Source organism: Onychostoma macrolepis, chromosome 22, assembly GCF_012432095.1.
Source record: "Onychostoma macrolepis isolate SWU-2019 chromosome 22, ASM1243209v1, whole genome shotgun sequence".
NCBI lineage: Eukaryota > Metazoa > Chordata > Actinopteri > Cypriniformes > Cyprinidae > Onychostoma > Onychostoma macrolepis.
Window position 1 is genome coordinate 21,397,457 of NC_081176.1, and position 14,996 is coordinate 21,412,452.

A 14,996-nucleotide genomic window follows, 5' to 3' on the forward strand; every position below is an offset into this window, starting at 1 on the left:
TCACGCTATGGACTAATATCTGTAAATATTAAGCTGCAAAAAGACTATTTAAATATGAATTCTGCATGTCTGCGTGTCTCATATTATGTGAATGGCACAGACACGGTTTTGATTAGTACACACACACTGAAGTGTGCGACGCTCGCGGTGTTTTCAGCATCTGCCGTCTCACTAAATGAGGACATAAATACATGAACAACATCCCCAGAACTGCTCTGAGAGTTACTTGATGAGCATTTGACAGTTTCATTTGAGCAAAACGATCGTCATATCATATACATAGGCTACAGAAACTTAAGAGGTCCTCATGGCAACCCGTCAAAATAAAAGTTTGGTTTATCTACTAATACTACTACAACAATTACAACTTTTGTTTAAAAGAATAAATCACACAATACGCTATTTCTTCCATGTTTTAATTTGAATGGTAAACCCATTTGTTTGCCAAAAAATAGAGTTTAACTCTCATTTGATTAAAAGATAAATGAAATTAATGTTTTATGGCTTCATTTGCACTGCACTGTAAATTAAAACTAATGGAAATTACTGTCACATAGGCCAAGATTAAGATACAGTCACATAGGCCAAGATTAGGATGACAGAAATTGTGACATTTCAATAGGCTATTGAACCAAGTGTGCCTATAACAGGCTATTAGTGTTATAGTTTAATTAAAATAGTTGCGGTCTTCTTCGCAACTTCTACAATGGAGCTATGAAGACAATTAAATTATTTACACTCATTATGATTATGAGAGGTTATGCTATTACACATACATTTCTAACATGTAAATTATTGAAGCCAAATACTTACATTTCCCCAAGCTGTTTAGCTGTAGTACAGTATTCATAGGCTTAATCATGAAGCATGCAGTTGGCCCCACTTTTAACTCTCTCTTTATATTACCCTTATTGTAGATGGATGCATGGAGGAAGACAAGAGTAAGAAGTGCAACCAACACCAGGGAAGGCAGTTTTTGTCAGAGCCCTTGTTATTCTTAATTTTGACATTAATTTTTATTTTTATACCAGACATGTATATCGGTTATCGGTATCGGCCCTGAAAAACACATATCAGTCGACCCTACTCTCTCTCGCACGCTTCGCTTCTTCAGTTCTCATACAGCGCGCAATCAGTTCTCAGCGCTCAGATACATACACAGCAGTCCAAATGTCTATCGTGTAGAGAGTATCTCACTTAAAAACAGTCGGTTATGGCTTAAGTGAACGTAAACAGGTGGGTGAAAACTGAATGTGTGGCAAGTATTACATGCATACCTTCCGTCTTAAAGGGATAGCATTCCTAATTAAATACCTATCTGTGTCATCAATGTTAACCAACAAAAGATGTTAAATAAATGTATACTTAAGTAAACCTACTGTATCTGAAAAATGAGTTTAATTTGTATCTCTACCAAAAAAATTTATTCCAGTTTTTCCAAATTCAATCCTTGATTCAAATTTCTCATAAGCTTAATTGACTTGGTCTAAAGAGAGAACAATTAAAGACTATTTTTGTTTGAAGACTACATATAAAATAGCTACCAAAATAAATGCTGGTAACTGCAGTTTGACTAAAAGTATTGACTAAAAGTTAACAAAAATGCAGTGACTTTTCGTCGACTAAAACTATGAAAGACTCAAATGACTAAAATGTGACTAAGACTGTTAAAGGGATACTCCACCCCAAACTGAATATTTTGTCATTAATCTCGTACCCCCATGTCGTTCCAAACCCGTAAAAGCTTCGTTCGACGCAAGCACGCCTCAGATGACGCATGACGTAAACTGACGTCGAGGCCAGCGTACACCGTAAAATGTGCTGCGTCATCTGAGGCGTGCTTGCGTCGCTTGTGCTCTGCTGGTGAACTCATGAGCGCGCTTGCAGGAAGTGTCACGAAGGAGCAGAAAAAGTTGAGTAAAGTCGATATTTTGTTTTTTTGGCGCACAAAAAGAGTTCTCGTCGCATCATAAAATTCAGATTGCACGTCTGATGGCAGATGGACTGCTTTGACTATGTTTTTCATACTTTTATGGACCTTGGCAGTGCAATTTACTATGCAGTCAATGGGACAGTCACAAGCCTGCCGGTTTTCATCTAAAATATCTTAAATTGTGTTCCGAAGACAAACAAAGCTTTTACGGGTTTGGAACGACATGGGGGTAAGTGATCAATGACAAAATATTCAGTTTGGGATGGAGTATCCCTTTAAGCATTTTCGTCTCAAGATAAAGACTAAATCAAAAATGCCTGACAAAATTAACACTGATTTACACGTGGAAATGGACTTTTATGGAGGAGTGAAAGCGCACCGCTGGAAAGGGGGTGAATGGGGCGCAATAATCATTTTATCTCGATTAATATATTTTCATAATCTTTGGAGGCCGAAATCGAAACTGAATTTTGATTAATTGCACAGCCCTAATTAAAACATTATTTTTACCAGAAATATCCACCAGAAAAATTATTTACCAGAATTTATTTAGCAGAAAAATGTAAATACACAACAGTATTTCTGGAAAAACACAAATTTAAAAAAAATATATAAAATTCATTAATTAGAGATGCTTTGATTATTAATATTAAATGAAACCATTAAAATGGAATACAGAAAATTAATGGAAAATAGAATTTGAAAAAAATAAAACTGAATTTGAGACAAAAAAAAATTTCATAAGGCCTTAAAAATGTTATTTTTGTTACACTTTAAATAAATTGCCGTTTAATATTTTTAATTGAAATAATGAAAATTAATTAGACATGCTTTTTGATTAATAAAATTTAATTTAACCATTATAATAGGACCTAGACAAATTACAATGAGAAAAAAAACGACATCCAGAAAAATTCAAACGGAAAAAATGGAATTTGGAAAAAAATAAAATGGATACAGCCCTATAACAACTATGAATGACTTTCAACAAAGCACAATAAAAGCATTTTGTGATCAATTTTAAGCTCGCAGGTTGGCAAAATCTTTAAAAATGCAACTAAATCAAGGTCCACATAAACTGGCTTCTTTATTCATTCAAGTATAGGCTAACAAACTTTGTAGAACTTCTTAAAAAGACAACAAACCAATACAAGTCTTTGATCGGCCTTAAAAGGGAGCATTACAGCAGATCAGGAGATCAAGAGTAGGCTATATTACAAACCAATTGCTCCTATTCCCACCGAGGCCAACGTTAAATCAGACTTTTAACACACAGTCGTGTTTAAGAGCGGTTCTAAACACAAGTGGTGGCATCACCTCCACTCCAGACATGTAGTGTACTCAAGCTCTATATAACATTCATATAGTGAGAACGGCACTGACACAGCTACAGCAGAAGCTCCACCGCTTCACAAAACCGTAACGACAATCCACTTTACCACGCTAGTAGTAGCCGCACAAATGTTAATGCTGTGATTGCGCCCCCTCAGTGGCGCTCAAACTGATTTTTAAAAACACTGGTGACACATTATGTAATATCATAGCAATGACACTTCCATTTATTGATCAAGACCTTTCAATGTTTTAGCAGATAAAAGCAGGATGCTTTGGAGAAACAATATCAGATATCAGACTTTAAGAGTGTTGTAATGAGAAACTAAATTCTCTCTATATCACAAAAAGTAACAGTTCATATTTGCTGAAACAAAGCAATTGAATAAAACGCACAACAAATCGAGTCTCAACCAAAAAGTATTCATTTCTGGCCTCAAACCTGGCTTGAATTAATATTCGTTTTTCCTGAGTACACAATGACTAATGTTTGCTTGGGAAAGTAGATTGTGTGAAACTGCTTACCTCTGACAGGAAGGTCTGTGCCGATTTCTGTGCGCCAACATGCAGCAAGTACTCATACACATATAAAGCTAACCTGCAAGACAAAAGAGGAAAAAGGCATTGTAAATCTCAGTTAGTTCTATAAATTGTCTGTTTTGGGTTGTTCCCAAACTTCAAGTGAGAAAAATGCAGTTCCACAGGCTCTCCCATTCTAGATGGACAAGCAAACACATTGCAGCAATTAACTTTGGTGCATGTTGAAACCTCACAGGTGCTTAGTCGCAAAGCATTCTTGGAAATGCAGGCTGGTAAAAATTGTTGAAATCTGAGATTTGAGGTAAGGAGCATTCATTTCTGACACTAAAGTCTGACCAAGTTTATGAAGTCAATATCATTACAAGTCAAATTTATTTACATCGATTGATACCACAACAAATATATACGCTAGCATTCAAAAGTTTGTGGTCAGTAAGATTTTTGTATTAATACCTAGCAAGGATGCATTTAATTGATCATAAGTGACAGTAAATACTTTCATAATGCAACAAAATATTTATTTTTTAAATAAATGCTGTTATGTTGAATGTTTCATGCATCGATAACTCCTGGAAAAAAGAAGAAGAAAAAAAAAAAAAAAAGAGTTTTCTTTGGTTTCCAAAGAAATAATAAAAATTTAAAAATATTAAGCAGCAAAAAATGTTCAACATTGAGAGGAAATAGAAATATGCTGATTTATATATTATTATGCTAATATGACAGTGGAGTAAAATCTATTATATTTTGAATGCTAGTATGTATGTATTTAATGGCATATTAATATTAGCATACATATTAATAAACATAATACCATATAGCTGGTAAATATATTTTTTATTTTTGACTGGTGTAATTATTAAAGTAAATATCATGCATACACTCAAAACATGGATTCCTCATAGCACATTTTGAAATTTAGCTGCTAAATTAAAAGTAGCCTTCATTAAACATATACAAATTAGGGCTTTCAATTAATCAAGATTAAATTAAGTAATCTGATGCAGTTATTTAAAAAAATAATGTGATTTAGTTAATTAAATAAATATAAATTACAAAAATACCCACAAAAAAAAATAACTCAATTATTACTCTGACACATAAATAAATTAATATGGAGTTTTCCAACCATCAGAGCAATTCAATCAATGTTTCTAAGAGCCACTTCGTAATGAATATTAAACTAATCTAAATGTAATCAAGTGTAAATGTCTTCATATTTTTCAGCAAATATTGATGATTAATGTAATTACTGTAACTAATTTAATCAAAAATTTTAAAATTGACAGCCCTAACAAAAAAATGCATTATCTATCCACATTTAACACTCCTCATTACTATTTAAAGAGCATCTCCAGAAGAACAGCTTCAAGGATCAAATACCAAGGACTCATTTTCCCCTCAAACGTCTGAATTATTTCTTGGTGTTTCATCAGACGTACTCATTTTAGGAGCTCCCCTCAAGTATATATATACAGCTGTCAACAAAGTTGTACTTTTGTGCAATGCAGGAAAAGATTTCAGAGTTTTGCTTCTAATTTAACTACACTCATTTTTAACATTTAGAAGAATGGAAATTCATAATCTTAAGTATGGTGCGGAACTCATGTCACACATCATTTTCTCAAAAACACAGAACATCTGCGCAGGTTCTTCCAGCAATGTGACGGAAGCACACAGTGAAGTGATGAGTTCACGAACACCCACGTCCATCAACCGCCTGACAGACTGACCTCAGAAGACCATTAACACCCACCCTCTCACATCATTCCCAAAATGATGGACTTCCTCAACTTGGAAAAAAACCCTAGATGAACAAATCGAAATCTTTATTAATTCCGAGACTTTTATCAACAGGGCTTAAATTAGAATTTAAACCAACTTTTTGGGTGACCACGTCATATCTTTTTTGAGCACTTAGCCGCAAGCGTCAAAAAACTCAATCTGTCCCGCAAAATCCATCTTACAGTTAAAGGCCCATTCACACCAAGAACGATAACTACAATGATAACTATATTAGCATCCACATCAATGAACAATAACACTTTGTTTATTATAAGCACATGATGCAGTTTTGTCATCAGTTTTTTTTTTTAAATGTTCAAGCTTTTCAAGACCGATAATTATACCGATAATTATAATGGCGTCCACATCAACAGACAATAACGCTCTTTATTATAAGTGCGCAAAGCAGTTTTGTTGCCTGCCGCTTTAAATGCTCCAGCTTTTTAAGAATGTTAACTATAACAATAACGGAAGTACTGACCTAGTGTTTACAAAGCCAACGTGCAACGAAAGTCAAACGCCCTTTACAAAAAAAAAGGTAAAACAACGATGGTGTGTGGTTTTGAAATTGGAAGAGAAAATTTGAGGGTTTTTTCGGCCTACCCTACCTTTTTGAACCAAAAAGTGCACAAACGAAGAACTAACCACGCGCGACTTTTCCAACGTGATTACACCATGTTTGAAGATGTGCATGCAAGTCGAGCATTTGTGGTTAAAAAGTATTATTTTTATTTGTCTTAGAAAATGACTAGATAAGACCCTTATTCCTTGGCTGGGATCATGTAGAGCCCTTTGAAGCTGCACTGAATCCAAATATGTCCAAAAAAAGTCCAAATATGGAGTAAAATCCTGGAATGTTTTCCTCAAAAACCTTAATTTACTTTTGACTGAATAAAGAAAGACATGAACATCTTGGATGACATGGGGGTGAGGAAATTATCAAGAAATTTTTATTCTGGAAGTGAACTAACCCTTTCAATGCTCAAGCTTTTTAAGAACAATAACAGCATCTTTAACTACATTAGCGTCCACATGATAATGTTCTGTTTATTATAAGAATAAGCTACAGTTTTGTCGCCTAATGCTTTAAATGCTCAGGCTTTTTAGGAGCGATAACAAGAAAGATAACTATATCAGTGTCCACACCAATGGAACGATAACATTCTGTTTATTACAAGCGTGCACTGCGGTTTGGTTTTGCTTGCTGCATTAAATGCTTACTTTTTTAGCGTTCATAGACAATTAACAGTGTTTATTATAAGCGCATGCTGCAGTTTTTTCAGTTGCCACTTTAAATGCTCCAGGGTTTTAATAACGATAACCATGACGATAATTACATTAGCATCCACACCATCAGACCATAAAGTTTTGTTTACTATAAGCACGCTACAGTTTTGCCATCTGCCACACTAAATGCTCAAGCTTTTTAAAGTCGAGTGGATTCTGATTGACTGTCAATGTTTTATCAGCTAGAAAAAAATTATTCTGAAAGTGATTCCAACAATATTGTTCCTCAATGGCGTTACCATTATAGTTGTGGTCTGAACTTCTCTATTCTCATAGAATTGGAACAGTTTTTTAAAACCGGACTTATCATCTTGGTGTGAATCAATGGACCTTAAGACTAGTCAACTAGTTTTTCAGACATTCCACTGGCCAACCAATTTCAAAGATGTAGTTTGCATGCAATTACTTTAGAGATATTGTTCTTGTAGAAAGATCATTGGCTATCCTTCATAAAGCACGAAGTTCAACTTTGGATATTTGGGATAAAGTTATTGCTGTAGTTTTGAAACCACCTATTTTCCCTTAGGATTAGTACATGATGTAAATGGGTCTCAACAACGTTATAAATGATACCGTATTTTCTTTTGTTATATGCATCAGTTTTATTTTCTAGTGTCAAGGCTTTGGCAATTGTAAATAGTTTGAATATGTTGTTTGTTTTGTATTTCTGAGTATACACATGTATTTGCTATGTAACAAGGAAATGTGTACAATTTTGTGTTAAGTTTAATAAAATGTTGATCACAAAAAAAAGATGTAGTTTGCATGCAAAGCCCTACGATAGTTGGTTTGTTAAAAACCTGACCTCTAGACGGAGTCATGTACTCGACAGCACGAGTCAGCTAGTATGAACCCAACTGGCGTTGAGATGGATCAAACGGAGATTCCCACGAGTGGCTGGATGAAATTTTCATCGTAAGCTCTGGATGATCTGAGGAGCTTCTGCAGGTTGATGATGGGTTCCTGCTCTCAGCCTGATGCATTATTGAGAAGGACTTCATCTACAGTGGGCTTCGGGGAACGCTTTTTGTCATACTGACAGAGAAACATATCGGTATTTCGACTAATAGCAAGACCGCAGGTGGAGGATCAACAGGCTGAGAAGCTCAGTGTGCGTTCAACTAATCCTCATGCAATACAACAGCTCGGTGTGCAATAGGAAGGCGGACCTATTGACTTAATATTTAGATTAATGACTCCGTAAGACCGGTCGAGGGCTATCGTTTTCACACGCCTGCTTGTGAGAGCCGCGCAGCAGGGATAATTTAGACCTTGACAGCGGCGTACGAACGGCTGCGTGGATGTCGATACGCCGATGATGGACAGGCATATCTGACGAGGTTCTGCTTTTGCTCTGCCATTCAGGCATGGCAGCTCGCTGTGTGTCCGGTCTCATCATGATGAGCTCTCCTGACTTAACCTGAGAACACATCTTGACATCTCGCCCGAGGCTCCCAGTCAAGACTCCGTTTATACATAAAAGAGGCAGAGCCAAGTTTAGCTAGCTTAAGCGCAGACAGTTAACAAATGAACTTTGCTGTCTCCATTTCAATAATTTAGCTGCAGGGTCTCGTGTGAAGATGAACAGCATGTGAGGAGAGCTCAAAAGGTGGCTGAAGTTTAGAAGTGAAGTTTTAAGGCATATTGTGCATCAGGGAGTCTTTAGTTTCACCTCAGGACCCAAGTTAATATAACAGCCAATCAGAAACCTGTATTGCACAGTCTGGGTTGTATTTTCTTTTACCTGGAGTAGTTTTTGAGGATGATGGCACACTGTAAAAATAAATTTTAAGTTGTAAACAAAAACAAAGATTATTGGAGTAGCCTATGATTTATAAGAAAATACAATATCAGTCTAATATCAATATCAGTAAAATTTTCCATTTAATTCAATGTGCTATTTGCGGTTTCTTTGTTTCTACATTAATTTTTTTTCAGTGAATGTCAAGAAAACTTTGCAAAACTGCCGGCCGATACCAATAAGCTGGAAAATATTTATTGGTCAATAAATGGCTGATATTCAATTTTATACAATTCCTTATTTAAAGAAAATTAACAGTACAGCTAAAAATAATGATTTTAAGCCAACTTGAACATGAAAATTAAAACAAATGTTATTAAAATTTGGGGGGGGGGGGGTTTACAAAATATTACAATTAACAATATTATTAAATTATTAGTGTTGTTAAATATTGACAATACGTGACTGTTAGATGACAGAAAATGGTAAACTAAATGTAAATATACAATACACACACCAAAAAATAAATAAAACCATAAAACTTAAAGTGCATCCCAACTGTTTTGAGCAAATATTTAGTTGAAAGCAATCATTTAACCAGAAATTTTTTTTAAAAAAACTATGGAACGTAAGTGCCTTATATGCAACTTGTGGGCAAACTGAGCAACACAATGGATGTTTTTAAATTAAATTATTTGCCAACCAATCACAAGTGGCCTGACATTCCATTGGCATCATGAAAAGTGCTGTCATAATATTGTTGGTGTGGCCTTGTTCCACATCCTTGCACTTTTTGACCCAACTTAGCTGATCTTTCATTCATAATAACCAAAGATTGACAGAAAAATTCAGCAACGCAATAGTGCTAAATAAATGTTGATAAACTTTCATGAGGCAATCCATCTAAATTATTCTGATGAAAGCCGAACGAGCGCTCTTTTAGAAAAGATTTCCAAACACGCGCGCACAAAACAGACATTTCCGCGTTACAACTGAGAGCAATCATTAAATATGCCCCTAAATAATTACAGAGAACATCTCTCTTCAAAGTAAACTTAAAAAGCCATACATCCAGCTATCCAAGACGGAAAATTAATTGATTCTCATCCACCTCTGAGAGCAACGTTTATCCAAAACAGAGCAAATCAGACGCTCTTCATAAGAACAACGTCCTGTTTCTGTGTGCATGCTTGATTCCCTTTATATGTTGCTGAAAACACCTCTATGAAGGAGGCTGAACCATCTGGATGAAATCAAAACCATGCATTCAGACCTACTCGCTGCCTCTTAGACACACCAATAAACTCAGGGAACCCAGAGAAGTGCTCAAGATGTTGGGGGAAAACAGGAGATGGAGACCTAGATCAGAATCTATTTTCATTAATTTCCACTCCAAAGAACACACCACGCAATTTCTTGTGGCATTCCAACTGATTCGCGGAATTAGATCGAACCTGTGGACGATAAACTTTGATGAACTCAAGCTTTGAAATCCGTTCAGTCAACAATGTTGCAATAAACTTGACATTATTGATTCGTAAAGTTCACTTCTTTAAGCAGTTTCTCCAAAGCAAACTTGCCAAGGACGCCAATGAATGATGCTTAAACTTCATTTAGTGCATCCTAAACCGAAACCAGTTCCTTGAGAAGTTTAATGGCACCTTTGCTTGACTAGTGCTGACAAATTTATTAACCTCCAACGACAGACCAAAGCCTGTGTGGTCACAACACCTCATCTTTGAGTACAACACGTGAAACAGTAAGCAACACTTGAGGAGCCGTCTACATCCTTGCAGAACCTGCGAGACCAACACACACAACTTCATGTTCATTAGTATAACAGTCAAAATGGTCATTTTAGCCCCTTAATTGCACGTTTCTTGGAAAAAGCACCTAGTTTATACACAAACTTTTGGATACACCTGGTTCAACGCAAAATTTCGGGAAGCTTTCCATGCGAAAACTACCAGAAAACACTGAAAAGAGTGGTTTCAAAGTGATAAACAACATCTGAACGATATAATAACTCCAACTGAGTTTGAAAAACTCAAAAGACGGTCTTGTAAGCAACTTCTCGTGAATGCTGATCTTCTACACAGCATCTTCTCATTCAGTTTACCTATGACCACCAATATTTCCTTACATTCTTCCTTTGGAAGTGTGTTAGATCTCCAAAACAGCTGCAAATCATCTCAGACTCCCATACTAAACGTCCTATCATAGTCTCCAAGTCTGACACAGTAACCTTCGACCCCATATGACAGATTTATGAATATTACAGGTCACTTTATTACATTTAAGATTTGTAAGGTTGTTTCTATGGCAACAGATTGTACACAACAGTGGAAAAAAAAATAAAAATCACATGGTGATGAACTACCATAAAAATATTACAATACGCAGTGTGGAAAGTCAGCGAAACTTGAAGCAACACGAGTTTTCATAAAAACCGGTACTTTGCGCTACAACAAACCACAAAATATCGGGAATATGTACGCATTAATGTGTCGGAATCACTAAAATAACTTAATTATCAGTTAGCTTTAAAGCCAAACATGCAAATACACATGCGACGGGATAAAAAACATAAATAAATAGCATTAAATAAGAAATAAACCAGCTCAAACAGACACGAACGGCTACTAAACACCTCCACAACTTTAATACATGTCCGAAAACCGGGAGAAAAAGACTCGGATGCGTTTACCCAGTAATGTAACTCTTAAACAACAGATGCACGGCGTGTAATGTTGATGCAAAAGATGCACAAGCTTCAAAATGAGAGATGCGAGCATGCAACATCACTCGGACTGGATGCATTGGACAGTTCAAGTGTTCACGTGCGCACACAAACTTAAATAAAATCGAAAATGCACGGACAACTCAACGCATTAAAGTGCTACAAGCGGATGTAAAGTTAAGAAGACTCGAGGACGATCACTCCAGAGCGCAAGTTCGCACTAAATACACCTTCAAACAATAGTACGCACAGTTTTAGAAAGTTGCGAGTCCGTAATAAGCAAGGCGAGACTCTTTAAAGCGCGAGCAATTCACTTACTTTTCTCTCGCTTGACTATCAGAAGGGACGACAGCTCCTTTACCTTTGGCGTACATGCTGGATTCTGTTTTAAGACTTTTACCCCACTCAACACCTGTCAAAGAAAGCAGCCAGGAAAACGTTCTATCTCCATAGCTACCCCCTTTAGTGTTTTCCCTCCCCCCTCCTCCTCTCTCCCTCTTTTTTTTTTTTTTTTACATCTCCAACATTGGCCACAAATCAGGCACAGTTTCTATTGGGGGGACTTGAAACAGGTCGCTGGTGATTTTTTTCCCTCTCTCGCGCTGTTCCAGGAATGTGTTCTGCCTCCCGCCTCGTCGGGAACGGTGGGGGCCTCTTAAAGGGGAACGCACACTCTCTTCCAGTGTTTACTAGGTTCAGGGACTGATATGGAAGAGACGCTAACATTGCCTTGGGCCTTCGTGTATGACTTTGAGGTTTTAAAAGAAAGAATTTACGCTTGTGTTCCGAGATTGGGAATCTGAGGCGTTTTATTGCTTAATTTTTTTATATGTCCAGTCATCTAATTGAAGGTTTGTTTGACAGTTTGAAATATGATGCCGTTTGGATTGTAGTATTGCTATTTGATATCTGTTTTGTAATTTGGATTGTGTTTGTGTGCAAACTACACACGATATTTAAAGGAACAGGACACCTTTTTAAGAGCTGTAGCCAGTGCTGGAAAGTAACTGATTACATGTAATCCGTATTATGTAATCAGATTCCAAAACTTGAGTAGCCTACTTGAAATTACATTATGTTATGCTTTAAAAAGCATAATTAGAATGCAGTTACTTTTTTATGGATTACATGATTGCATATGCACATAATTCAACAACACGTTTGCATTAACAGTTCTTCTGATGTTGGTTAATGTTCACATTCATATGCAAGTAAACAAACAAAAGATTTCTTCTTGATTGATTTGATTTTCAAATAATTTGTTTTAATTTTACATTTGATTGAATTAATCATTAGCTTTTTATCAATAAACCCCCTGCAGTTTTTTTTTTTATTCAAAGTTTACTTTATCACATATTACTAGTCTGTGGTGAATAACAGACCTTAAAAGGGTTAGTTCACCCAAAATTGAAAACTCTGTCATTAATTACTCACCTTCATGTCGTTCCAAACCCGTAAGACCTTCGTTCGGCTTCGGAACATAAATTAAGATATTGTTGATGGAATCCGAGAGCTTTCTGACCGTCCATAGACAGTAAGGATATTAACACGATCAACGCACAGAAACGTATCAAGGACATCGCTAAAATAGTCCATGTGACAGCAGTGGTTCAACCGTGATTTTATGAAGCTTCGAGAATGCTTTTTGTGCGCAAAGAAAACAATAATAATGTAATAATAAAGCTTCGTAAAATCACGGTTGAACCACTGCTGTCACATGGACTATTTTAGCGATGTCCTTGATACGTTTCTGAGCGTTGCTCGTGGTAATATCCTTGCTGTCTATGGACGGTCAGAAAGCTCTCGGATTCCATCAACAATATCTTAATTTATGTTCCGAAGATGAACGAAGGTCTTGCGGGTTTGGAACGACATGAAGGTGAGTAATTAATGACAGAGTTTTCAATTTTGGGTGAACTATCCCTTTAATCAGGTTAGTCACCATATTGAATTTAAAATGGATGACAATGAGACTGTGAAGAATGAGACTGCAGTATTTTCAATGCAACATACTGTATAAAGCTCCTAGATCATGTAATTTTCATAACTCACAACAACTGTTTTATGGAGTTTTTGTCTGCTGAAAGTGTTTTTTTTCCCCAGAAAGACATTTCGTCAGCTGAACAATTATGTTGTAAAATAACAGTATAATCCAATGAACACACTGTATTTCTGTTGCTCACAGCCTTGTTTTCATTTCCGTAATATGATAAACAGGTTTAATTTGAGCTTTCATTCACATGTAAACAAACATACATTAAATATCTAAACACGGTAAATAAAACCCTAAATTAAATCCGTTCATCATAGAAAGCAATTGTATCTCTTCACAAGCTCAGTTCATAGGGATTTGTTTTACAACACCTTTATGACCTTTTTAGATCTTCTAAGTTTTGGTTCAACGGAGGGACAGAAACCTCTCAGGTTTCACTAAAGTCTGAATTTGTGTTTCGAAGAGGAACCAAAGTTTTTGGATTTTTGGACAGCCAAAAGATTCAATGGAGAGCAAATGGAAATTTTTCCTATACACAAGTGTCTTCTCCAATCCAGATCTCAACAAATCCAGATCTCTGACTTTGGCATATTTAAGAGCAGTTAGAGACGCCTCCAACTGCTCTTAAATATGCCAAAGTCAGAGATTTCAATACAAAGATCTTTCTAAAGATTTTATGCTAATTTTTGGGGTTTCCAGGTTCTTACAAAACAGATGATGTCCTCTAATTAAACCCAAATATATTTTAGTTTTTACATATAGTGTAGGCCTACAAGTACATATAGGCTAGCATATGTATACTTTGGGCTTTATGGGTAAAATATTGGGATTTGAGGAAAAAGACTATGTATCATTAGCCTTGGGACTCATAATAAAGCTTTATGGTTACAAACATATGGAAAGAGTCAAATAGGGTTCGTCTGAATGCTCGTACTTCCTGCATATTGTACGTTTTGGGAACATAAATAGGATATTGTGGCCAACACAATTGGTGAATCATTTTCAGTAAAAAGCAAATAAGCAAATAAGAGTCTAATACATCATCTGAAAGTTATGCCTCTCTGTTTTATCATCTTCATAAAGTCTCATTTGCTAAAAGAGCATGACTGGGGTAATGACATCAGCGGGGGAACCAAGGCATAAAGTATGATTATATGCTGTCTGTAATCTCTAGTGTTTAGTGTTCATGCCAGCTGATGTTTCACCATTCTTGAAATTTTACTGTAAATATTCAAATTATGACACTTAATGAGAACTGACACGTCCAAAAATGTGATTTCCATGAGACTATGGAACATCTTGTGGCAGAAACTACTTTAGCGTCTCGTCATGCAGCTGGATCTCTAGCGAAACACTAAATGTGTTTCAGAGTCCTTCAGCTTTCCTGAATAATTATTTTTGTGTGTGTATGTTTTTAAACTCATTGTTGATATGGGCACCTAAATTTGGCCATAATTCTTGATGGCCATAATTCTAGTTATTGACGGAAAATTTAAGCCATTCTTCACAATGTTCCTCTCCGACATAGTTTTTAAAGAGACATTTTACCCAGAAATGAATATTCTGTTATAATTGATTACTCCCCTCAAGTTGTTCAAAAACTGTATGAGTTTCTTTCTTCTGCTGATCACAGTTGACGGTAGTCATT

General features: G+C 36.0%; 1 protein-coding gene across 1 annotated transcript in view; it reads right to left on the bottom strand.

Annotated features, from left to right (window-relative positions):
- Window positions 1–11,960, bottom strand: part of ssbp4 (single stranded DNA binding protein 4) — a 62,398-nt gene extending 50,438 nt beyond the window's left edge. Inside the window, exons 1-2 of the mRNA XM_058760706.1 lie at window positions 11,674–11,960; window positions 3,791–3,863 (exon numbers count right to left, since the gene is read on the bottom strand). Of these exons, the coding sequence (XP_058616689.1) occupies window positions 3,791–3,863; window positions 11,674–11,729 (129 nt within the window). The 5' untranslated portion in view covers window positions 11,730–11,960. The remainder of the gene's footprint in view (window positions 1–3,790; window positions 3,864–11,673) is intronic.
- Window positions 11,961–14,996: the final 3,036 nt, after the last annotated feature.